This window comes from Gallus gallus, chromosome 4 (assembly GCF_016699485.2).
Source record: "Gallus gallus isolate bGalGal1 chromosome 4, bGalGal1.mat.broiler.GRCg7b, whole genome shotgun sequence".
In the NCBI taxonomy this organism is placed as follows: domain Eukaryota; kingdom Metazoa; phylum Chordata; class Aves; order Galliformes; family Phasianidae; genus Gallus; species Gallus gallus.
In genome coordinates, this window is record NC_052535.1 from 57,713,808 (window position 1) to 57,740,273 (window position 26,466).

The window sequence follows — 26,466 nt, forward strand, 5'->3', positions numbered from 1 at the left end:
TGAACCTGCAGCGCAGGCTGTGGCCTGCACATAGGTGGTCCTTCCTTCATCTGAGACAGAGGGAATGAAGACTGAAGTAGCTCATAGTTTCAGGATGAATGATCAAGATTCAACTGTGTCTGCTCACTTACTACAAAGGAGTCCAGTAGTAACAGGCACTTATTCCCTTTGTTTACATGGCTTACATAACTTAAGGGAGACATAATAAATAAGGCTTATTTTATTAGTAACAATTACATTTAAAAAAAATGCTATGAAAGAAAAAATCCAAGTGTTGATAAGCTAAAACAAAGAAAAATTCAGGATGCAAAAAGACCAGAAATCCACTTATAAAACCACTTATGCTCTATGGTGTTAATGTTTTAATCTAATGAAAGCCTCAGTCTTAAAAGATGGACTGCCCAGCACTGCTGTGAGTGAAACAGCTATACAACTTGAAGTTGTAATACAGCTGTATAGTGCTTGTTCCCACCCGAGGAAGGCTTCAAGATAGTGCTTGATAGGATATGTGAGATAGGATGTCATTCAGTGCTGGGTATCTTTCCAAATGAGGAAGGGGGGGATGAGAAAAGAAAAGAAAAAAGAAATAAAGAAGTACTTCTGTGATACAAGTTGAAGGTAGTTTAGGATTCACCATGACTCAAGCACAAAAGCTTGCCCTGTCCTAAAGCTAACAGGATCCTTAGCTTCTCAGAAACACTTAGAATATATCTATTTTATTTCACTGCTGGACAGAGAGTTCAGCCTGAATTCGGCCTGAATTCCAGCTGTGCACTAACTGTATTTACTTGCAGTAATGCTACCTCTGGAAGAAAAGTAAAAGCAAAATAGCAATGCAAGCACAGCTTTCAGGTCTGTGTCTCAGCACACAGAAAGAGAATGTTAGATTGACTGCTGCTTAATGGAGATTTTTTTCACCATGCACTGTTAATCTGTTCATAATTTATGACTCTTTTTGCTTTTGTGAGTGCCTTTTTGTACTTCAGGTCCGCAGGTGATATTCTCCATCAAGTTCTGCATTACTGACACCTTAAGGCATTTCATTAGCATTTAAACGAGGCTTAAGTGCCTGAGTAATTTTGAGATAGGGCTGCATTTGCGTGGCTCGCTGTCTACTGCATTTAATTAATTTCCAGACTTCTTCCTTCCTTGTTCAGAGAGAAAAATGCAAGTTCTGTCTGTAATCCAGCAGTGGTAGGAAGAACAGGCAGGCCATAGTTCTGCCTGCTGCCAAGGTTTGTCCTCTGCTCACTATCTCTCTTTTCACTATTCAGCCCTAATGAAAAGCTTTCTCAAGAAGGAGAATGTTTGAAAAGTGAGCAGGAATGACGAGCTCTCAAACAGTCTCTTGGGGCTCATTTGTCACAAAGCGGGGGGTGGCAGGCTGACAGGCTGACAGCTGGGAGCAGCATAGGACTGGTGGTGGCCTGACTGCGCACAGTGGCACGGGGGATACCTACTGGCCTGCCCCCTTCAGCCCTGGTGGAAAACTAATGGCTTCTAGAGAATTGGAAAGGGATGTTGATAGCCCAGGCTCAGTGAGTGGTGGCAGGCTGCGGCTCAGCCAGATGGCACAAGGCCACACTGGCCTTGGGGGTGTCACATGGGCTCTGCTGCGCTGTGGGGCTCTTTCTCCTCTGATAAATGTAACACTGTGAGAATGACCTAAGGCCCTTGTGACACCATGAGGAATCCCTGGGATGGGGAATTTTTACCTCTGTGAATTAAAACCATGTGAGAGTCTGTGTGTGCAATGGGGATTTTTCAGTTTTGCCTGATTAGAGACACTTAATAGGAAAAGAGCAGTGTAAGGAAGACAGATTTCCAGAAGAGTGGTTCTGCTAAACTGGCGGGGTCTTGGATGCTTTTATTGCCGAGATGTGGCGTGAGATTCACAGTCAGCACAGCCAAGAAAATGGACAGCTCAGCGGGGTGACATTAAACAGCTCCATTAAAGCTCACACAGCTGGGACTGGGAGGATAAGGGACAGTGCTACCCTGCGCCCAAGCAGAGACAGAGGACGTAGGCAGGATGATGATAAAGGACCGTGCTGTGTTTGCTGTGGATTTAGCAAAGGATTTAAAGCTTTCTTTTGCACTCTTCCTCCATAGCAAATCCGTGCTTGAAGACTGAACTGAAATTATCACGATTGTAGTGCTGCATGCGCTGCTAATGAGGTGTGTTTCTTTCATAACCGCTTTTACTTGAGATCACTTCTAGTGAACGTGAAGTATAGGAGGGAACCCCAGGCCTCACCCAGCTGTGACACAGCTAAACCTCTGAGGAGGTGCCGCTGCTCTCTACATTGCTTCTCCCGGCTGCCAGGCCCCAGTGGTGCTGCAGGTCAGCAGAGCATGGCAGCACACTGCCCAGCCAGCAGTCCTGCCTCCGGACCCACTACTGCACAAGCCTCCCTTACTGGCTAAGTTATGTTTATTCACAGTCACCTTATACCCATCTGTTCTTGTGCATTGTTTTGTAGCTTAAACACCTCTTCTGCCTTGCTGCTGTTCACCACTTTGATGCGACTGGGGAAGCAATCATATCCTCATCAGTCCTCATGGTAATCCGTGGTAAATAAAGTGCAGTTTTACTCTTTTTGTACAAGTTACCTGTAGGACAGCTGTGGCAGCCTACATGGGCTACACTGTAAGCTTAGGCTGCCCCTTTGCACCAGTTTGCATAGCAGCTCCTTTCCTCAGGCTGAGGATAGAGGGGAGACGTGTAGACACTCAGCTTCCTCTCCCTCATCACTCTTCTTTGCATTTCACAGGTGCACTTTTAGTTGCGTAAACTAAAAAGAAAAGAAAAGAAAAGAAAAGAAAAGAAAAGAAAAGAAAAGAAAAGAAAAAAAAAAAAAAGGAAGAAATGCATTTCCCTGCTAAAAAAAATAGTGAACTGGGACTAAAAAATAACAATAAAATTCAGGTCCTCCCAAGAGCCGTGCGTTAAAGCATTTCCAGCCGCCGGACCGTGAGCACCGCGCTCCGCCCCCGCCCCGTCCCCACCGCGCGGTGCCGGGCCGGGCCGTGCCGGGGGAGGAGCGGCGGGAGACGGAAGTGAAAACAAGAGCGAGGGACGGAGCTGCTGCCTGGCAGACGCGCCGCGGGTGTCTTCGTCGCTCCGCGCCCCGCAGCGCTGGGCTGGGTGAGTGAGCGGGGCTAGGCGGAGAGGGAGCAGGGAAGGCAGAAGCTTGGGGTGGGGCTCGAACTTCGCGCTGCTTCTCGTAACCTGTGAGTTGATTTTGTTGCAATTTAACTCCGCGTCGGGGTGCCGTTGGGCTGCACGGGGAGCTCCCCGCAGGGTGCGGGGCTCAGGTCCCTGCCTTGGGGCTGCAGCTTTGCTCTGCGCCGGTGCGGCGGGGCTGGCGGCTCGGTGCTGTCGCTGCCCGTGGGACTGCCTCCTCCGCGGGTCCCCGCTGTTCCGCGTCCCCACGCGTGGTGATGAGCGTTTCTGCCAGGGTTTTGAAATTCCCCCTTCCAGGAGCCGACCCAGCGAACGTTTGGTGATAACCGATGGAAGTTGCGCAGCTCCTCCGGGGTTGCTCAGTGCCCCAGCGCACGAAGTGGGGATGTGAGGCTTAGGTGCTGCACTCGTACTTCGAGAAGTGCAGTGAGTTTCCGAGTGATCGCCTCCTTCCTGCTCCGTCCGGGAGGCTGGAGGTGCGGAGTCACGGGGGTGAGAAAGGAGAGCGGAGCGGTGCTGGGAGCCCCGCGAGGCATTTCACCAGGCAGCTTCTTTCTCCCCGTTTGTGGCTGCTTCAAACGGGGTGGGGGAAACCATCCTTTTTGAACGTAACTTCATCTTTTCCCGAAGCTGTTGTTGCAACTAGCCGTTACGCTTTCGTTTTTTAACTTGATGATGGGACTTTGAGTCCTCCTCGTAGGTAAAGCCTTCTGCCGGTGCCCGTGAACCACGCGTGTGCTGCTCGCTGTACGCGGTGTGCTTTCCTGACGTCCTCACCGTACGGTGACCTGTTGCCGTGGTGCCTTTCATTTACAGGGGATGAAAAGAATTCTCCCTTTCATAAGGGAGGAAATCTGTGACTAATTAAAATCCCCTTTCAGAAGGAATTAGCGAAGTTTTACTTCTCGCTTCAGTGGTGAGCAAGCCCCCCGAGAGCTCAAATTTGCTCGAAGGTTTTTCTTCTCATCCTCTCCAGCAGCAGGAAGGATGGGGGGGGGGGGGGGGGGGGGGGGGGGGGGGAGAGGGCGGTGGCATTTATCATACTGAGGATTTTGGGGCACGTTGAGCCAGCGTTGGGGCTGGGGCTGCCCCGGGAGCTGCCAAGGTAGCTCTGAATCCTGGTTTCCACACCTCGGGCGGCCCACCGGAATGGGTGCCTTTGCAAACCTTCCTGCCTCAACACCTAAAATCCCCCCGCAGTGCACGGTGAGGTCAGGCTGGGTTTGGGGCGTGCAGCCCACTCGCTGCAGTGTGCCCGTGGTGCCACCTTAAATGTCAGCACAGGAGTTGGAATCCGGCCGTGCCACGGTGTAGGCTTACACCCCGCTCTGCTGTGTTCTTTGCCTTACTTCAACCATACCAAAATAGTCGGGATCCACTACCTAAGATGTCATTGTAATGTTACTTATCTGAGGTGAAACTGAAGCCCTTATCTCTGGCTCTGGGCAGCAATTAAGTGCGGAGGTTGCCTTTTAAAGGTAATTTGCCGCTCGCATTGGTGTGGAGGGGAGGGAGATACCGGAGTTTTGCTCTGCTTTTTTTTCTTCTTCTTTCCCCTCACTGTTACGATGTGTCTGGCGGTATTTTAATTTAATTTGCAGCTTTCATTTGAGGCTTGGTGTTAAGATCTGTCTTGTCTGTAGCATTGTTCTGTCAACATGAAGTCACGCTGTAAAACTAAAAGTCACAGGGTTTTTATTTTCTTCTGGTGAACTTCAAAGTTGTGACATTTTGACATGGTTCTGAAACTGTCAAGCCATAATGTGTTGAGAAACAAGTTCTGAGCTCATGACATGGCAGCATGTGATACTCATTTTGTCAGAGACAAATGTGCCAATGGTGGTAACTTCTTCCATACTTGGATTTAAGGGATGCTATCAATTCATGCTTGTCTCAGCACTGAGGTTTTTGTTTTTCCCCACAGTATTCTATCAGATGTTTGACAAGTACTTCTTACTCTGTGCTTCTCTTGAGATGCAAATATTTCAACACCAGAAACCTTGCAAGTAGTAGGAGCGTGTTACCAGCTCCCTGTGTTTCTTCCTAATCGATTTAGCACAGCAAAACATGGGGAATGAAAGTATAAGTAATGACAGACTTCGTGTAGATGTTTGGCTGTCCTTATACTCTGGAGAAGCGGTGGGCAGTGCTTTTTGTTTTCATCTCCTTTAAAGTAAAAGTGTGATTCTCTTCTGCAGGCATCAAGTCCTTGGCTTGGATCCTTGAATACTGAACACCATGAGCAACTACAGCGTGTCTCTGGTCGGCCCGGCTCCTTGGGGTTTCAGGCTTCAAGGTGGCAAGGATTTCAACATGCCCCTGTCCATCTCTCGGGTGAGTGTGTTCTCCCATCTGCTTGCATGCGGGTATCCATCGTGCTGCAGTCAGCCTGCAACCTTTATCAGACTACAAAGCCTTGAGCTGTGGGTGCTGGGCTCAACTTGCCCCGTGGCGTGATGGGCTGGGAAAATACATCGTTGTTGTCTGAAGGCTCCAAGGAAATTGTATGTCTTCATCTAAAATCCTTGCTTTATCTATGTTTTTATCTATGCAACAAACTAGGCAGAAAGCACCCTTGAATTCCCCTCCCTGCTCACCCTCAGAACGTTGTGACAGAGGAAGGAGGCTGGCAGGAAATGGGCAATTTTCTGCCTGTGCAGCTCACATGGGAGGCAGCGGGGGAGAATCACTCATGTCCCCATTGTTTATTCAGCAGCTCATAACGCTTGGAGGATTTTTTGGTGTCTGTTCTTTCAAATCCCACTATTTGCAATAAGCTGCACTTAAGAGGTGGGAGTAATAAACAGCAATTCATGGGTATGTGCCTGGGTGAAAATGCCACTTTCTCAGGAGTTTTTTTTTTAATGCAGCAAGTACTCTTAACTGATGTTCACATGAGTGTTTTATAGAGTGTGAGCTCTTAAGTGGTACTGAAAGGATTTGAGGAGCTAAGTCAAAGCAAACGTGATCTTTGTACCCAGGCACTAACTACCAGTTCCCTGCTTTTGAAATTGCTTTTTCTTTCAGTGATGAATTTTCTTTCTGTGTGGGCTGAGTTTCAAAGCCTTCCCCAGACGTCTAAAACACTTCATTTACATCACATGGGGACTGAATTTGTACTGTTGAGTTAATGTGAGTACTGGAAATTTCTGGGTGAACAGTAGTGGCTCTGGACTCCAGCACCTTTAAACTGTGCTTTGCACTGTGGAAGCATTCATGTATAAATGACACCTTCTCTGCCAGCAGCCTGCCTCCCCCTCCTGCGTATTTCTGCAGTTTAGTGACAAAGATGGATTATTTTTTACACCTGTTGGGAGTGTGGAATTCCTGGGAGAGGGAGCAGGTTTCTATTTGGGTTTATGCATCATGGCAATATTTTTAGCTAATCTCAACTAGCGATTCACAGCCTGCCAGTTCATTTAGACTTGGCTAATCTTAGTCACCTGTGGATTATGAAGAATAAATTATTATTATTATTATTATTATTATTTATGGCTGGAGTAAAATGGAGAGCTGTGAAAATACCTGTGTACTGATTATATCTGAGCCAAAAGGGGCTGAGCTACAGTTTATTCCTAAATTCTGGGAATTTTCAAGCTAAGCTGTAACTCGGTTTCTTGTTCAGCATCTGCTTACTCCTGCTGCAATAAAATGTTTCAACTGGGAATGCTCTTCCAATGTGATGGCCAAAGGACTACTGTAGCAAGGAGAGTTTTAGAAGGACAGGCTGTTGCCAGCATGGTGTATCTGCAGGCAGTACTGATGAGCAGCCCAGGGCTGTGTAGGCAGGAAGACACAATGAACGGCCTATTTTAGCAACAGTAACACTTGGTTTTTTGTAAGGGGATCTGCCGTCCTGGACAGCCAGAGTGTGACCTGGCTAGTAAGCATGTTTCCCATCTGAAAATTTCCATAGAGGAAACAAATGTGTTGAAATTAGTCTAGATGAGTATTTTATCGCATGAATTAAACGTGCTGTTTGTATGGAGTAGCAGGAAGGAATCAGCCTAAACAGCTGCGTTTAAAAAGTCTGAGTTATGGGATTCCCTAATGACAAGAGTCAGTGCCCATGTCAGCAGACCGTAAAGAAAATGGGTTCTGAGGTGGTTTTAAGGTTTTAAATGTGCACGGAGAGGGGGAAGCACAATACCCCATTCACATATTGGACCTCAGCTCTTCTCTCTGAGTCGTTTCTTTTTATTTGGAGTTAAGACCATCCAGATTTTGCACTGCCCTCGTGCAACAACAACAACAACAACAACACTTTTCAATCAAACAAGCACTTAGTCCTGGTATGTCAATCCAGCTTTGGTCCAGTAGCTGGAAGAGTTCGGTGCTGAGTTCCTGGTATGCTGGAACAGCCTGTACCATTCACCCCCACCCCTTCTTTTCCTGACAAAGTATAAATGCCTTCCTGCATCTGAAGACCGCTAATTAAATTATTTTAGCAAAACAGTAATGAGGCAGCAGAATTATGTTCTTTGGCAAGGAGGACTTTTTTTTTTTCTCCTTAAATTTGTGCTCTTGATGCTGAGGATGAATCTGGCTGTTTCGCTGAGGGCTAATTTCCTGCTTTAGTTTAGTTTTGGCTCCTTGAAGTTAAGTTCAAGTAAAGTACAGTTTATGAAGCACAATAAATACTTTGTTTTTGAATGCTGTTTATCCAAAAAGCTAATGCCTTATTACTGGTAATGTGGACAAATTAACATTTCGTGGGCTTCCTGGAGAGAAAGCTTTCAGTAAGTCATTGTTGCTGGCAATGGTATGCCATTTTAGTGGGAGTAGCAGTTACCTCTACCTGGTAAAGCCAGTCTGTTTTGTGTACTACTGTTTGTTTGTTTTCCCCAACACTAGTACACTGTAGACTTGTTGCCACACCATAACCCACCAGTTTATCTCTTTTAGTGCTTTAAAGTTGTTACATAACAGCTGCACACATCTCATGGTAAGTAGTGTACATCATGTTGGGCGTATCCTTGTAGGTAGTAGCATAAATCAATGTGTGCAGTGCTTGGAGCTGCATACACTTGTATATGACTGGACTACAACTAGATGGCTTCTTGCAAAGGGGCTCCATCCAGTGCCATTACATTGGTCAGAAATAGACCCATAGTGGGAGGTGGTGTGCTGGGAGAGGTTGGAGTAGGTTTGAGTAGGTTTGTGCTAGCGATGTGGAGCAGAGGTGTTGCTCTCACAGGAGAGTCCTCACCGGAGAGGAAGTTGCTCTATGAGTTTAAAAAAATAAATAAAAATTGATCTTTGCCCTTGAACCAGGAATGAAGGGCAGGCTGAGGTTGTAGATCTCCCTCTTCTACTAACAATAAACCGTTCAAGTGGCTCAAGCCACCACATGCTGCTGTACTGCGAGGCTTCCCGGTATTTAATTCTGAAGTGGCACTTGTGTAATGAGAGATTGCAAGCTGTGGCCAGTTAACTCATGCTGAAGAAAGTAGAAATTGCAGGAGCCGACGTGTGCAAACTAACATTACTGAGATGCTGTCCTCACTTGTTCCTTGTGGTGTTTTACATTAATTGAAGGAGCAAGGAAAACATTTGTTTAAGACCAATGTTGTAATGCAAAATCAAAAAATGGAAACCTAGAGCAAGTAATAACTGATTACTTTGAGATACAAATTTTATTTTTAGCTATTGTAGGAAATTACTTCCTACAATAAATCTGATTTTCCCTATGGAAGTAAAAGCTTAATACCTGTCCATCTTTCTAATACATACAGTTCCACGAAATGACATTTGTCATCATGCAACTTGTCTTCCTGTAAATGAATTGATCACCTCTGAATCAGTGCAGGCCCCTAAACAGGCAGCTGCTTATGTAGCACCTCCATCTCAAGCTTCAATTATCAGTTGCTAGTAGGTTCTTGGGACATGAGGAAGTGTCACCATTCTTTGGTATTGATTTACGTTGTAAGATTTGCATCTAAGACCCTCACTCTCTCTTAACTATTTCCATGTAAAATTTATTTCCAAGCTGCTAAGCACCAGCTGGACAAAAAAAAAAGTTGGTCAAAATATTTGAAATGATATTATTTCATTTTCAGTTTGCCAATACTGAATGATTTGCTATGGCTTATATCTATGCGTATCTGAGGTCCTGGATAAATTTTAGTGATGTTTCTGATATGCCCAGTTGGTCATATTAATCTCTTTAGACTTTGCATTAATATTATATCTGTATTACTTTAAGGGTGATTTAGTTAGATCTCAGTGCTCAATAAACACAACTAGAATAAACCTGGTAAACATGACTGTAGGATTACAATTGCCAAAACTGCTGCATTCTGCAGAAAGACATGAATAGCCGTTGGTACTGGAGGATTATTCATTAATGTTGTAATGATCTGACAAGCTTAGGTATTTGTTCTAAATGCATTCTTGAAACATTTGTAACATACCAAAATAGGGACACCAGCCTTGTAGAAAAGTCTGTAAACAATTCTTATCTCAGTTTTATGACAGTAATTGCTGACAGAAACAAGGAAGTACTGAAGAGAAACTATAGTAGTCTGAGAGCTGCTCGGAAAGCAGTGCCTCCTACTTCATTATGTTGACCCACAACATCAGAGGTGGATGTTGGTGGTATGGCAGTGGAGGCTGAGCCTTTCACTGGCATTCCCTTATCTTTTGTTGCTGTGTGAAAGATGGCAGCTGAGGGGCAGTCTGACAAAATGACCTCTGACACGAAGTACACTTGAAGCAAAGGTGTGGAACTGAATTCCTACATGTAGGGGAAAAAAATGGAACCCATTGACAGTTTTTTTTTTTCCCTATCAGAAATCCACACAGAAATAGCCCTCTATTTTTGCATTTATTCACATTTCAAGTGCATTTTTCCATGTGTTTCTGCGGCAAGGTCATAGCTGGTGAAAGGCTCATGATAATGAATGTGTCAGTATGCAGCACACCCAGGGAATGGGTACAGAAGCAGCCCACCTTGGAATGAAGTGGAGAACGAACACGCATGCAGCACATCAGCTGCTCAATCTACGTCCCACATGAGTGTGCTGAAATTCTTCATGCTGGTGTCAGATGATGATCATCAGAGGAATTGCCTCCTCTGCATTCCCATTTTTTCCATCCTTCCTACCCAGGTATCCATATGGCTATCTAGCAAGTTATCCATGGGGATGGAGCATGTGTATGGCGTTTGCATAATATTTGTTTATGCAGAAGCTTGGCCTTTGGTCTTCCTAATGTTAGGAAGCAAACTATTTGATTGTCATTAACATCTGCGAAAATAATTTTAACAATAATTAAATAAAGCAGTGCCTTGAATGGACTTCAGGTATGCCAGGTTAAATTGACTAGAATTTGGCTGAGTCTTTTTGTTTGTGTGATTTTGTTTTTTTAATTTTTTTAAACCGTATGTGTTGTTTCTAATGAAATAAAGTTTTTTGTTGTTATAAAATAAACTATTACAGTGGGGGACTAGGGAAGTGGTCTTTCAAGCAGGCGTGTGAAATAGAACAGAAACAGTAGAACAACTGCCGGCCTGGCTAGTGATAATTGTGTCGGTAACTTTATGCTCTATCCTGGAAGCTCCTGCAAGCTACTAACTAAGCCCTAACTGGCAGCTGCTGGCATTGCTGTGCTGCTGGGAGTTGCTCCCGAGTGGTGATGGTTTCCACAAAAACACCACTTCAGATGTTTTCCATTACTGTAACTTGCATTGCTCTGGTTTTCTGGTAGACTTATTTTACACAATGTGTCATTTTAAAATGTGTCTAATGAAACCAGGAGCTGTAGAAAGTGTTGTGCATCTCTGGAAAGTGTTTCAAGCCAGGAAGTAGGATAAGAGGTGCAGGAATAAGTAGTCAGTCTGTATCTTAAAATTCATGTACAATATCTGATCATCAAAGATACTTTTTGTGAACTGTAAGAGAAGTTCATGGGTAGGAGATAATGGGTAGTGTCAACATCTGGTAATGAAACAGAACTTGTCATCTTTCTTTTTTTCTTTTAATATCAGATTTTATTGGGGAAATTTTTGAAAGGGAAATATTGAAAGATGATAGATCAAAAAGTGTTTTAGATATTGAGCTCAACATTTCCAAAATGAGATTTGGGGGAAAAAAATCTCTAAAGTCTTCATCTTGTTCCAAGTTTTTATCTTCTTTCTCTTTCTTTTATGGTCTAGAATTATTTAGCTACAATAAATGCTGGAATGTACCGATCACTTTGAAAATAGGAATAATAGCATGACTTCCAGAGTGTGGACTTTAAAGAAAACTGTCAGTATTGAGGTATTCAGCAATTTTTTTTTTTTAAGTGTAGCACCAGAGTAGGAAGTTATGAAACTGAAAACTTGGTAAGAACCGAAAATATCTACTTATGCAGTCTTCCTTTGAGGTTCAAGAAAGATGAACGTTAACGTCAGGGGTCTGTCTTCTCTTTATAGTCTATGTCAAAGTTAATCTTCACTTGTCTTATTTTAAGTGAACTTCCAAAAAAAAAAAAAAAAAAATATCCTGCTCAATTTCTTCTCTCCTCAGAAATGAGCTTTGGATTTGCCGAAATGGAGGCTGTGGTTCTCAGCAGGGATATTTCCTGGCACAGGGTGGGGGTTGAGGGGGAATCTGCAGAGGTCACAGCAGTTACCTGCTCTTCCTGCTCCTGGGTCAAAAAGTACTTTGTTTTATGGGAGTTTATAGAATGGATAACATTCAGCAACCAATGAAGCAAGAAGCATTACTTGGTTGTATTTAATTCTGTTTAGATGTGGCTTACTAAGAATGACAAATGAGCTATGAGTGCTGCTGCAGTTTGCATCCTCTCTATGCTGAGTCCTGGAGGAACAGAAATGGCGTGTGTGTGTGGTTTTTTCCTTTTCCTTTTGGAACTAAGTGACATATGGACAATAATAATGTTCCTTGCTTCACAAGTAATGTGTGTAGGTCACTCTGAAGGTAATTTCTCCTATTTATTTCCATAGAAGCTACAACAGATATGAAGAGCAGATAATAAAATAGGAGGTATTATTTTAGAGCAGCCCTCATAAAATTATCAAGTTTTCTGAAAGTCCTAAGAGCATGGAGTAGTACTTCAGGGTTTGCAGAGCTGCCTGCTGGCACTGTCCTCCTTGAAAGAATTTCCCATGAAGAATGGAGGAGAGATCACTTTGTATGGCTGTTATTTACTGGTTGCCTCCCTTTTCAGCACTATTCAAGCTTTGTGTTGAAAGCTGGAAAAAGGCTTGTGTTTTCCCAAACCATTTATTTACCTTTTCTTGCTGTGCAGTTTAAAGCAAGACAGAGCATCCCGTAAGGGAGAAGGGGAGGCAGAAGCGAGGCTGTATGGTAAGAGGCAGGAGAAACCATGCCTGCGTCTCATCTGTCCTTCCTTGGTCTTATTTGGCAGACAACCTCCTCAGACCTAGTAGGAAGCAAACTTAATTTAAATAGTTCCTGTTCTGATGTCATTCCCCCAAAAGTGAATGTAACTGTAATATCAGGGAAGAAAAGGAACCTACAAGTTTGTGGCTAATGGTTATCTGACTTCATGTGTCAGCATGTTATTTTTTCATTTAAGGATGCTGGTAACTTTTTTTTAACTTGTGACTGTTGTAGTTACAACATAAGGATTACAAGCAAAACGTTTTATGATGGAAAAACGGAAGTTTGTTTACAGTGTCCGCTTTTGAAAGACAGATGTAGTGAAAAAATAAACTCTAATTAGATGCTCAGAGTAGATGCAAAATTGGCAGGCTGTCTGGAGGCTAAAAAGTAAGGTCACTCATTAAATAGAAAAACTGGGGGGAAAATTAAAAAAAAGTATTTTCTTTGTGAGTATCTGACCCTGGAGGCTTGGCGACTTCTGTCGACTTCCCCACCATTTTGAGCTGCTATTTTTAGTGTGACTGTTTTTCTCATTATTCATTGGCCGATGGCTATCAGAAGGCATTGTGAGAAGAGACATGGTGGTGAAAGATTTGTTTGTTTGGTTTTGGTATGGAGCCAGCAGATAACATTGTTGGGCTTTTTTTGCATTTGTTTTGACATTTTAAGAATAGATTTCATATGTTATCAATGTAAGGGAAAGTGTGAGAGAAAATTGTCTATTCTGTGCCTGAAACAGCGCAAAATATAAGTAGGTTAATATTCTTCCTGGCATTGGTCAAGAAGGGGGTGGAAATGGGATTGAGAAGTATCTGAATTAATAAGAGAAATAGAGGTATAGGTTCTTCCAAGGGATTAGAGGCAATGGAAAGGGAAACAGCTCCTGGGGCTGGTGTTACCTGAGTTTGTGAATGACATAAGGCTTCAGGGAAGTAAAATTAGGGGAAATATAACTTAAATATTTGTTTAGGGTGCCTTACTGCAAGAGATCCACAAGCTGAATTGGTGGGGTGAGTTACTGTGTGTTCTTAGACAAGTTGGCATGGGTGAAAGATAAGGACTGTGAATGTTCCTCAGCAAAAGACTCTGTCTTAGTAGCTTCTGTTATCATCTGGCCTTAAAGCCTTGTTTGTGTAGAGGACTTGATAATAATCCAGCTGTTCTCTTATGTGATGCTGAAGGTGGAGCTGCTAGGTAGAAGATTTGGTGTCACAAACTCTGCAAGTCTGGTTTAAAAGCTGAGAAGTTATGGCCACGGATATATAAGTAGGTGTAAACTATACTGGTCTAGATGAGGATTACAATGGTCTTTTTTGGTCAAGATAACTTAATAAATCAGGTTTGCAATTTCATTCACTTCACGGTGCCCTTGCTGAAATTATTTTCTTCAGCAGTGTGGTCATGCTGGTAATACCATGCTTTGGAAATTGTCCCCTCTTCTTCAGCTGGAGTGTGGTAGTGTCTGTGTTTGTACTGAACAGTGGCCTTTCCAACAACCTCTGTAAAACTATATACGTGTGGAAATGAAACTCAGGAAAAGAGGGAGAGACAACAAGCACTGATGCCTTTATGTTTGGTCCAGGTATGAGGAGAGGCAGGCACCAGCCAGCTGCATGCTGTGCAAACATGGTTTCATTTAGCTGAGTAGCAATGACCACTCTTAATGTCACAAATCGAATTGAAATTTTTTTCTTAATGCTATACGAGGGATATTCTCACTCTGTTTTTCCATATCTCTGCTTCATTAGTCACTCTTCTTTCAGTGCTGTCAGATAAGTGGTATGGGGTCCCTCACAGTGTAGCAATTTTGTCATCTGTCACTCAGATACACCAGTGCAGCCCCACCACACAGTTTCTTAAGTATGTTAATCTAAGTAGGGAGGTAGTGTGGAGGGGAAAAGTAGCACATTATAAACTGAAGACATATCTTGATGCTTCTCTTCAGTTATCTTCAAAACAGGCTAAAAAGTGCTGTATCAAGGCAATGCACTCAGTAGTTTTGGTGTAAAGTAGGTCCAGCAGACATGGAGCACAGAAACTTCTGCTGTTAGTGTCCTATTTTTATTTAGTAGTGAAAACGATGGTCTTTGGAGTTTTATAATCCAGAAAAGTTGGAGTGAAACTGATGGTTATCTGTGACGCTTGGACGACTGTTCTGCCTACCTTTCTTCCCTAACGAGCTTTGTAATTCAACAAGCGTTGCGTTCCCACTCAAAATAGGAAAGTGATATGTATTCCTTAAGAGAGTGGTTTTTGTTTTTCCTTTAAAGTAAGCCAGAAATTTCCCAGTAGAATAATCCATATTTTTCCACTATAGAGTATTATTATTACAGTTTGTCTCATTCAGAATTAAATTTGTACCTTAGAAAGTTCTGCTTAAACAGTTTAGCAGAAGTAAAAGCAAGACTAAACAATATATCATAGCTGAAAGTATTAAAAAGTGGGAGCTGTAGGGACTGTTGTTGGCTCTGTCTGTAACAAAGCTCTGAAATGAAATGCAATGCCTTGTGTGAAGTGCTGTAGACTAAAAGGCACATCATGCCAGGTCTTCAGTAGTCCTGTTGGAAAGGTCAAATGATTTGCCTGTTAACTGGACATGAAAGAAGTTTGGCTTATCCTGGTCTATATTAAGGAATGACCTAATGTGACATTTAGTTCTTTCTCTAGCAAGTGGCTGAACAATGTCAGGTACTTAAAATGAGAAGACAACATAAATTTATTTTGTGTTATTTCATGGTTATTTTAAAGGCTCTTGAATAGTGGCTGAGGTGCAAAGCCTGGGTTAGTGTTGGCTGTATCAATTTCAGGAGAGTAAAATTCCCTGCTGAGCTTCTGTATTTAACTAATGGGATCACCTGCATGTATTCTAACCTTTATTGAATCTGGGCAGGAAATGATCCAAGTGCCTCTGTTGAGTGTGATATTGTATTGGTAGCAATAGCATTTGGGATTTTTGAAAAAGGAGTGCAATAGGATGAAGACAAAAGGCTTAATGTGAAGGCTGCAGACATAAGTACAAATGTATTCTTGTTATTAAAAAAAAAAGGTTTTTACTTTGCTGGAAACTCCAGCTGTGAAAGGTTTTCATTTAGAAACTCCAGAAAGAAGAAATGGCATTTCTGTGTGACCAATCTCTTTACCAGACAGTATGGCTGAATCTACAAATGAGAACTGTAATATGTCTGTTACTAATATATATTTTTTCCTCCAATGTACAACTTATGCATGACAAGTCAGGTGCAGTTCAGTGTCCAGTGCAACTAGTAAGTTAAGCTTTTCATTCTTGCTTGTAAATAAATTGGATGTTGGCCTCCTGCTTTGTTTATGAAGGGGTCATGTTTGTTTCTGTGACTTGTTGATGTATCTAGGCAGTTCTTCCTGTAGTGTTCTACATTTTTACTTAATGCCTTTTTATTTATTTATTATAGAAAGACCACCAGTGAAGCTCTGCAAACCAGAGCATTTGTGGAGTTGAGTTGGGCTTACATCTATTAGGAAGAAAGGGAAATTGAAGGCTTGTAAGCATTTAAGCACAAAATATAAGTTGGTGGAGTAAATAATATTGTTTCCTTTTGGTTCCCTGTAGCTCTTCATCCAATCTTAAATATTCTGCATCCATACCTCTTAAGAGGATTCTCTACATGATGCTTAATGTGGCTAAATAACAATTATTTCAGAAATGAAAAGGCTTCTCCAAAAATACATGTGTTGGCAAGCAGAGTATGTTCAACCCTCAACTGACAGGGCTCTCGTTCTTTCTGAGGGACTTGTGCGGATTAATGGTAATGCAGACACTGGTCTAGGGATACAACCAACTTGACAGACAAAGCAGTAGTGGTTGGGGAGCAGTCAACATTGTTTCCTATCTGGCAACTTTAGTTCTTTTAAATTTTTGTCAAAGTTGAATAAGTTGTCTTTGTGCAGATAGGAAGAAGGGGGAGGAGCAAAACAAGCAGAGTCACTGAATATCCTGACTTAGAAGGAACCCACAAGGATGATTGAGTCCAGCTCCTGGACATCAGTAGCTCGCTTAAGAGCTCACGTAATACCAAACACAACTCCTACATGTGAACTGCTCCCCATCTCTATGCCAGAGGTAGCTGGCTGGAGAGAGCTGATAGAAGAGGACCTGTGCCTGTGTTTCCATCAGCGCCCTAAGCAGGTGTAATAGGTGGCACTGGGGTATTATTATCCCAACCAGGGCAGGTGTCTAGGGACAGGGCAGTCTGAAAGTGCCGAGGCCAGGCTTGCTAGGACACGTCTGTTGGTGTACTAAGCTGTGAAAACTGTCCCCAAGTGCTTATTAAATTACAGCTTTTGTCGGTTATGGATACAGTCTATTCCCTCTACTTTCCAGCTGTCACACTTTGGCAACTGGGTATAAGCAAAACTCATTGTAGCAGGGGTTTTCATGAATCCCTTTTGAGAATATATTCAGTTTTATAAATAATGTTATTTTGCTCTTATGTGGCTTGAGCATAAACCTGTAAATGCTAAGAGCCCAGACCTTGGTGCCACAAAAACATTTGAGCACCAGTATGATTTTAGACATGCAGGTTGTATTTGTGAGGTGAATTATTTATTTATTCTACTCAAAGCTCAGCTGATGCTGGTGTTAGCTGCTGCTCAGCACCCTGCTGTGCTGGCTCTTCAGTTTGCCGTTATCAGAAGGAGTCATTGGCTAGCTTGGAGGAGAAAATGAACTCTTCCCAGCCAACTTTCTTTTTCTCTCAAATCTATACTAGTTGAGGTGTGTTAGCCACAAGAGAGCTGGCTAGCAGATGGATTGGTATGATGTCCAGAAAACTAATTACAAACATACCTTTGAGCCAGTCCGTCTCCATCACTGAAACTATAGTGCTAAATGAAGGGGTACAAGAGCATTTAGGGAGAAGCTCTCACAAACCAGATGTGGTGATGGTGTCTTACATCCTGGAAACCCTGTACAGATGCTCTAGTGCCTCGTCAAGTGAGAAATTATAACCTTAGAGCTTTTTAGGTAATTTTGCAAAGCTGCCTTTTCTGAACTATTCACTACCATGACTGAGCTTACGAACAAAAATACAGATAAATAGAATTTTTTGGCTGAAAGAATTCTTCTTGTATGTGTCTGGAAATGCAGTCCACTTGCAACATGAAAAACTAGTGATGTTTTCCTTGGGATGTGTGCCTAAATCTTCCAGGCTGGAGTTCTTACTGTATTGTTGCAGAGACGAGCATCACTGACCCTCTTATGTTAGAGGGCATTTGATACTCTCTGGTTGGCCAAATAACTTCTCTGTTGAGGGTATTTCTTCCATTGGCACATCTATATTTGAACTTCAAAAAGTGGGAACTGATGATTATTGGAAATTCATATGACATTAATTTGTTTGGATATGTGACCTGATGAAAACTGCCGCTGCTGCCATAGACAGCCCAGATCAGCTTATAGCTCTGCCCTGGATGGTGTGGGAATAAATAACTGGAAATTGCTCACAGGAAGCTCTGATTACAGCAGTCAAAGCAAGGATTTTAGGCAAACTGGTCTGTGCTGGCACTCTGCTATCCCCAGCCTGTCAAATGAGGTTTTGGAGTTTTGTCCTGCTGACTACCCAACACAAGCCTCCCTTTATCCTACAGCACAGATCTGTTTCCTTGGAAGAAACTCCTGGATAATCTGAGGGGCTGAGGATTTAGAAGGGAGAGCTGAGACTTACAAGAGGTGATCTTTCATGGAGAAAAATATCTGGAATAAGGGGATAAAGCAAGCTTTATGCTATTAGTAACTGCTGTGTTTCAAGGATAGCATAGGCTTGAGAAGGGCGGCATGCAAATAATTCAGATAAAAGTGCAGTGACTGTTATGTAATATTAGCAACAGTTCTGGGAAATGCAATGCACAACAATGGGTACTACAGGCTAGGAAATACTTTACGTGGCATTTAAAATCGTGAACTGCTTAAACTCATTAAAACCTATTTCTAGTGGCATTTTTTTGACATTCTGCCAAACAGATTAGACTCTTCCAATTTGTCACCTGCTTTTTTTTTTTTTTAAGTGTGAAGTGGAAGGTAGTTTTGCAGGAATACAATCTATACTGCCTTCAGCTTTTTTTGTGGTGTTTTTTTTCTTTGTTTTCACTTTTGCCTTTCTTAGCTTGTGGGTGCTTGTCTTACTCTTGAAAGAAGTCTGTCAGATTTTTTTTTTTTACTCTTAGTTTGTCTTTTAAGAGAATTTCCATTCAGAAGCCGATATTAATTGTGGTGCTTAGCAGGGCTTAGGGTTCAGAAAAGCATATGATGGGATTGGAATTAAGGGATTAATAAGAGCTAGGTATTTAAAACAATCAAACAAAGCCAAAGCAAACTAAAGCCCTAATAAAATATACACAGGATATTTGTCGGAAAGTTCTGAATAACAAATGAGGAAAACTTTGGGCCCTGTGTAGTAAGTGCCATCAGTATTTACGGGGATGTCTTGTTTAAAAGTTCTTGCCTCTGTTTTGAGTTTTATAAATCCTGCATTGAGACTATATCCACCCTTTTCCTTCCAGTTTTCCCTCCCCTTGCCAGACTGCCCTGTGTTGTGACCCATCCTGGCTCTACTGTGCCCAGCTCTGGGTTTCTGCTAGCCAAAAAAGCAGTCAGGTTTATGTTGCTAGTACAGTTGCATTAAATGCTTCAGCACAGAGAAACAAGCTGCTCTTTCAGGAACCAATTTATGCAGTCTAGAAGTGAAGCGTTGGTTGAAATCTCCCAAAAGATATCTTTGTGGCCATCCCTTTCCACGTGGCAGTGTAACAGAGCCAAGTTTGTTTCACCAGTTGGTAGTGCCGTGGCTGTGAATAGGGCAGTAAGGAGAAGGAAGGGCGGGGAGCTCCTCAGCAATAACCCCAGGTAGATATTGCTCACCGCCCCAGCTATTTTTGAGCTCTCTTGTTGTCTTCCTGCACACTCGAATGGTGCTCTAACAGCAGCCCTTGAAAGAGGGGAAGACTGCTTTAGGGCCAGACAATAGAGAAACCCAGAGTTCCTCTTACTGGTGCCTTCCGTTGATTTCAGAGTGAAATTCTGGGAGGTGAGCAGAGGAGGCTGCTAAGCCCAAAGTGCTTTGCATTGCCATGCTTGTATCAAAATCTGGATGCAGTTTACATCATCTAAATAATCCCTTAGTGTTACGTGGAGCATTCAAGAAAACTAAGCTTAAAAACCCAAAGAAACCTCAGAGTGTATCTTGGCATGAAAATCGTGAGATTAGAAAGCTCTTCTTATTTCTAGGGCCTGACTCATGGTTTCTGAATGCATGAGGGTGGCAATGCTAGCTCCTATGGTCATGTAGCATTATAAATATTTCAGGACTTTAGGGCACAGAGCTTTGACAAATATTTTTCTAGTGTTCATTTTATTTTCCTCCTAATTCCCCAAACAAATTACAGCAACTCATTTATAACCTGATTGTGTGTAATTAAAGAAGCAGAATGTAAAATGTATTTCTGAGAAGGGTGTATCAAATCTAGGTATTTAAATCAATTACATTTCAAATGAAATGTTGCTGGTTGTCTGAAAGTTGCTTTATCAGGAAGTGGTGTTTAGTGTATATTGAAATGAGTTGCACAGCAGCTGGCCTGATAGAGATATTCAGAAATAAACAGACTATGGCGTGTGCAGTAGAATTTAACCCTGTTAGGAAAATAAGTAGGGCAGTGTCTGCTCAGAGTGGTGACTCCTGCCTGTGGCAGCAGCATATACAAAGCAAATGAAAAGGAGCATATGCTTTCTTCTCTAATTTGTTCACCATGAGCATGGTAGTGTGTGGAAGATCTCATGATGAAACCAAAGTGCTGTGTGCAGAGGTAGAATAAGCCCTCAAACTTGCAGGAGTTCCTGGGCCGCCTTCACTTGTTTTCTCTGGCTAAAGATTTGTCCTTTCCAGGTCAGAGAAGCATGTATTGCTCCTGAAAATTTACTTGCTTGTTTGCTGTTTTCACAGGCATGTGCCCATGAGTGCGAAATCTTTGAAATCAGGAGTGTTGCAGGCAAGATGCTGAACAAATATTGGGAGAAGTAGATACACAAAGAGAGGTTTACGTTACTCTTGTTTAAGTTATCTGGGAAATACGTTACTCGATCAAATTTGTAATGCTTTAAAAGGTAATACCTGAATTCAGTTTCAGTGGCTGGACCCAGTCACTACAAACAATACAGGATTGCAATGCAGGAAAATTAGCAATGTCAATTTCTTCAGAGAAGAAAGAGAAATATTTATGGTATGTACCTTATATCTCCATACGCTTTTGTTTAAAATGAGGTGACTAACAGTAGAGTGTAACAAGTACGTGAGCCCAGCACACCACAGTTATCACTCAGACATAATTTTGACTGTTATCTGTAATGAGTTTATTTTGAAAACTGAATTTCAGTGTCAGAATGGGGTTTATATTGTGCAGTTTAAATTCTCTTGAATATATTTTTTTTAATTAACTGACTGTAGGAAAAATTGGATTAATACATTCCCTTTAAGAGCAACTCTACCCTTAATATCTTTTCCTTTCTTCATTTGGTTCACTTTCTATATAGAGGAATATGTCAGTTGGCATGATGCCTCCTTTTTGAATCACACAGTTTAACATTTCTGGCAGCTGGATGGACGTGGAAAGCTATAAAGTGACAAATCTGTTTCTCATACCTTTTGTAGTCTGTTTTTTATCAGATGGAAAAATGTTAATATCCACTGAACTTTCCTCCTTTGGCTCACCCAGACAGTAATTTGCTATAGCTTTTCCTATATGTTGTCTGTTGGTGCGGAGCTCGTGCTTTCTGTCCTTGCTGCATTGCAGAGCTGCACCAAGGTGCTGCAACATCCCCAGGCTTCTACCCTATTGTTGGGGGTAGAGTAGTATGCACTGTATGGCTGAGTTGGACAGTGCTCTAGAAGACTTCTGCAATGGAAGTTATCCATCATCCAAAATAAATAAAATAAACACATGAAACCGGGAAAATTGCTTCACTTTCTGTATTTGTTGCAGTGCTGTTGATGATGTTTCCCACATGTATTTGCAAACAAATCTGCTAAAACTTCAGGAATTTTTTGGTCAAACTGCAGTCAGCCTAGAAAGACTTTAAAAGAGAAGTTGTCGCTCTTGTGATTTCGCTGGCTACTTTCCCAAAAAAGAAGAGTTGAGACAGCTCCAAGTTTTCCACATTAAAATGTATTTTGATGCTAGTAAGTGAATATTTTTTTGAGATGAATAGGACTTTTGTTTTCAGCAAAATTTTACTCACTTACTGTTTAAGTATTTTGGCTTCAGCAACCAGCAAAGTAATGAAGAACGTGGCATAGAACTAATTTGGCAGTTGAATGAATGTGTTACGTTTCTATGGGCTACGTGAAGAATCTTGTTTGTGGGCAAATACCTGATTCTAGCCAGCTCTGCTGTACTGCTTTAACATCTAAGCAGATGGTGAACTTCAAGCCCTTGGACACCTGAGTATTGGGATCCATATACATCTGAAGGGATATTTTCCTGTAAGCAGTCACGAAAATGGTTTTACCTTCTACTCCTTTTCTTCTCTGCTTGTGCACTTAAATACTAACTCTGTACATGTACATTCTGGAGCACCTTGAGCCTTCCCAGCACTGACACACAGCCTTGCTGTAGGACAGAGGGCTTTTTTGGGATGGAACAGTGAGAAGTAATGAAAGGCAACTCAGAGGTTCCACCTTTGGCATGGAGGTACTGTAGTAATGATAGTGCCTGGAGGAAAACCATGCACACCTCCTTTTCTGAGAGCAGTTGGAGGGTTCTGTATAACAGCTTTCCTTGGCTAAACCACTTAAATGGTTTCTTTATTAAAAAGATGTTGTGCTAAGCCCAGAACTCCAATTTCATTGGCTTTTTAGGCAGTAAATGTTTCTCTACTAAAGATGCTCTTTCTTTCTGAACTCTCCCTTTCCCTTTGTTGCTCTTTTGCTTTGCAACAAGCTGAAATAGGAAGATGGTTTTAGCCTTGCAATTGTGCCTTGCCCTTCCATTTCACTGCTGGCTTTGAACACTGCTGAAGCTGTGCTGTCTTGTCTACTCTCCAATTCTTCTAAGGCTTGGAACTCTCCTCAGACCTCAAATATTTTCACATGGAAAAAGGAAAATCTTACATTAGTTGAGCCAGGCTAAAAATAAAGTGACGACCACACCCTTGAGGGAGGATGAGATGTTATGTCTTCTGAGAGACAGTTTACTGAAAAATTTACTTTGCATCTTTTTAAATGTTCTGAGCTATGAATGAATTTTGAAATTTTGTTTAGACCATCACTTTCTTTTGTCAAAATGTCTTGAAGTTCTTAATCAATTTTTAAGTTATTGCAAGGCAGATTCTGTCTTGGAAAGCACCAACTGCAACCCTTGGTCCAAGAGCAAAAACTTGCTCATGAGAAAAAGAAATGTATTCTTTGGCAGTCCCATGGGAAGTGGGAGAGTGTGAGAGTGTGACTCAGCCTGCATCCCAGAGGGCAACTTCATTCATGCAGCAGTAGTTTACTATGGCCTCCCTCTTCTATGTGACAGCATGGCAAAAAATGGTAGTTTAATTCTGCTCAAATTTACTGTGAAAACCAGCTTATTTAACAGTTGTCAAACTGTTTTGTGTGTGTGTATTTTCAAGACACTTCCTCACTTTTTCTCACTGTGCCCTCAGAGGAACAGTGATGAGCCAAACTAAATGCCACTGAAAAATGAGTGACAAAGGTATTTTTTCTTTTTTTATTTTTATACTCTTTCAAAATCTAACAATATTTTTTGTATACTTTATTTTTTTTTCCTCCTATTGCCAAGATCTTTGCAATACCTGAGTAGTCTTTAAAGGGAACTATCTAATAGCTGTATTGTGCAGGATACTGGTTTATTTCATATAATTTATTTTTGCTTAGGGCTATTTTTTAATGTGAGATGACAGTGTTTTCTTAACATGTGAAGCAATAGTGATTTGAAATGCTTCAATATTTTGCTTTTTCCACATCTGTCTTTAGTGTCACTGGCAATTTCACTGCTATGGGACAGCCTGTCTATTGCCTTGACTGTGTCCTTCTGTCTTGCCTGACCCAGCCTTATGCACAGCATGTGATGCGTGTGCTTCTGGCGTCCATGTTGGCACTCCCTGCCTCCCACCCACACTTTCCTGTACTGCTGAAGCAATTGATGCTTTCCTTATTTCTGCTTAAAACAAGATTCTGTTGACTGCTGGAAAGCTGTGAAGGCCCAAGCTATGAATCGGAGGAGTGTGTGTAAACTGGGAGAGGAAGGGGCATATTTTACAAAATGTTAAGGTATTTATAGACAGATCTAAAGTGTGAGAGAATGTGGAGCGCCATAAATATGAGTTTGCAACTGAATTTCATTTGTCCATTGTAAACATTGTGTTGAACCCAAGACTCTTAAGAAACGCCTCTTGCATTTTCCACTTTCTTGGGATGTATCTGGATCTGCGCATTCATATTTGGCAGAAGAGTAAACTAAAAGCTGTCATTCTCAGAAATGGAGCCTGGCAGCCTGCTCTGTTTCACCAGAGGGCTGGAAACAGACCTAAAGGTTCACTGTCAAGCAGAACTGTAACGTAATCCCCAGGCAGTGTATTGACATGACGTGCCAGCTCGATGTGCTGGGGTTTTAAATAACTTGCATTCATCTCCCCAGAGTATGCGAGGAAAGTTTAGCCCCTTGCTGAGCAGCCCATACCAAAGTTGGAGCTCACTGTCCAACACGTAGCTCCAGGGGCACGTGTGTCTGTCCCGGGGGCTCCCTGCTGTCTCTAGGTCTGGTTTGCTGCTGCTTTCCCATGTTTTTTTGGGTTAGACCTTTTGTTGGTTTTTAGAACTGAAGCAAAGTGACAACTCCAGAAGAGAGCTCATTTTCTTATGCTGTATGTGCCTGCAGATAAATGATGTTCTTGTTGCTTTCCCCCCAAGGTAGCTCTACATTAGGATAGAGACTGTTTATTTTTATTTGCAGATGTTCCATTTAAGTAAAACAGCATTTGACTGAAATCAGATTTTTAGGTGGCCATGCTAAAATGTCCTCAAATTAGAAAGCAGTACATTAACATATGTAATTGTGCAGAGTTTAAATCAGAGGATGCTTGTGCTAGTAAAGTTTTCATTCCACCAACTAAAAAGGGGATCAAATGAGTGGAAAAATACCTAGCAGTATTTTCCTTCAGGGAACAGATCTGTTTGGCTGTGAGGCTAATGCTAATTTCTTTGAACTGTGGCTCTCAGAAACTCAGAGCTTGCCTAGGATTGCTTTTGTGAGGATTTGCATTTGCATCTTTCTCAGTGTTACCCCAAACTCTCTTCCAGTTTAGGGAGTGGGGAGCTTTTTCTGTGGTTGCAAGTGTCAGTAGTGGGCCTGTATGGTTTAGAGAGCTCTACAACACATCTCTAATAATAACCCTGTGTAGGAGGGCGGTCTGCAGTCTGTCTGTACTGCCACAGCCCTGCCATGCCCTGACCCTGTGTTCTTCCCAGTCCATATGCCCCTGCTCATCTGCTCACGTGCTGTGCTAAAACAGCAGAAAGCCATACTTTGTTACAGCTGTGTGACACTGTCAGTTTACTGTTAGTACTCCCGAATTAGGTTTCTGGGTGAATTATGTGTAACTGCAGGGCTTTTTGCTATTAAAATCTCAATGATAATTTTGTAAACTGGAGGTTAGTACATTCTTGTTTTGTTTTGATGACGTTTGCCTAATCCAACCTCAAGGACATGAATTTCTGCACCTGTGCTGGGAAATCAACTTTCCCTTCTTCCTGGCTTGAGATAGTTTCAGAGATTTAAAGGGAGATGCTCTGCAGGTGCAGCTTTGTGGTGCTTCATTTACAAATATTTATTTCCTTTAAAAGTGTTCTTTTCCTCATCTTCCCGTACACCTCAATGTATGCAGTGATCTGGATCACCCACACGTAGATCCCTTTCTTCTCCCAGGCTCCTATGGAAGTGTTGAGCTGCTTTGCTTTCTAACAGATTGTATTTGTCAGTGCTGCCCCAGCTGCAACTCAGGCTGCTGTTGTACTGTGTCAGTCCTGTCTTCAGGCTGATGAACACCAGCCTACCTGACTTTTTTGCTACAGCGAGAAGAGTGGCAGCTATTTTGTGTTCAGTGAGTGCAGTACCTCATGTTGAGTAAGTGCTGGTGACAGGAACCAAGTTGCAGAGGTCTGGTAAAGCCTTGGGCAGATTAACTGTCATGCCTTTCTGATGCTTGAATGCAAGCTTTCATTTGCCCCAGAATTTTCATGTGTCTGCTTGCTACTTCTTTTATTTTGTTTGCATTAGTATCTTTGTCTACTCTGGAGGAAAAAAGGAAAGATCATGTTCTGGTTTAAGCTTTGTTTATTCAGAAAAGACATTCTGCTTCCTCTCAATTTAATTGGAATGTGGAGGAAACTTACTCCCTTGGTACACCTCTTGTGCTCCCATCATTATTATCTGCACTTTATCTGCACTCAGTTCTCAAAGCTTGAGCTTCCTTGCTGCAATTAAGTACTGCAGGTTAAAGAGGCATACTTGGTTTGCTTATGCATCTGAAGGGCTTGCAATGTAAGTGCTTCTGCTGTTAGCATAAGGGGTATTGTGCTCTTTGGCGTGAGCCACAGCAACAGAATACTGTGCTGCCAGTGCTGTTCTTTCCCTTGGTATGTTTAGTTAATGAGAGAAGTCCTTCAGAGGTAATTAAACACTTTGTAAACTTCATGGTAGTAAAGAGTTCCTATAAATGGGAGGCTGAAGCCCTCTGTGTCCTCAAGGGCAGTAAAGTGCCTGAAAGCAACAGGGGCAATTCAGCTCTTTTTCTCCGCAGGATGAACGGGGTTCTGTCCTGTAGGAAAGCCTTCTCTTATTTTTGTGCGTAGTCTCAAGACTGCGGTTTGGGTAGGAGGGGCCTAGGGGTTCTTGGAC

The 26,466-nt window shown here is 42.2% G+C and overlaps 1 protein-coding gene across 17 annotated transcripts in view; it reads left to right on the plus strand.

Annotated features, from left to right (window-relative positions):
* Nucleotides 1-3,094: 3,094 nt before the first annotated feature.
* PDLIM5 (PDZ and LIM domain 5) overlaps nt 3,095-26,466 on the plus strand; it is a 116,425-nt gene continuing 93,053 nt past the window's right edge. For 9 of the 17 annotated variants that reach the window (XM_015276294.4, NM_001031149.3, XM_040698985.2 and 6 more), the window contains exons 1-2: nt 3,095-3,148; nt 5,386-5,521. In XM_015276294.4, coding sequence (XP_015131780.1) covers nt 5,426-5,521 — 96 coding nt within the window. In that variant the 5' untranslated portion in view covers nt 3,095-3,148; nt 5,386-5,425. Of the gene's footprint in view, nt 3,235-4,576; nt 4,666-5,385; nt 5,522-26,466 lie in introns of those variants that run through there. The other 8 variants (XM_040698981.2, XM_040698987.2, XM_040698989.2 and 5 more) reach the window with 2 other exon arrangements.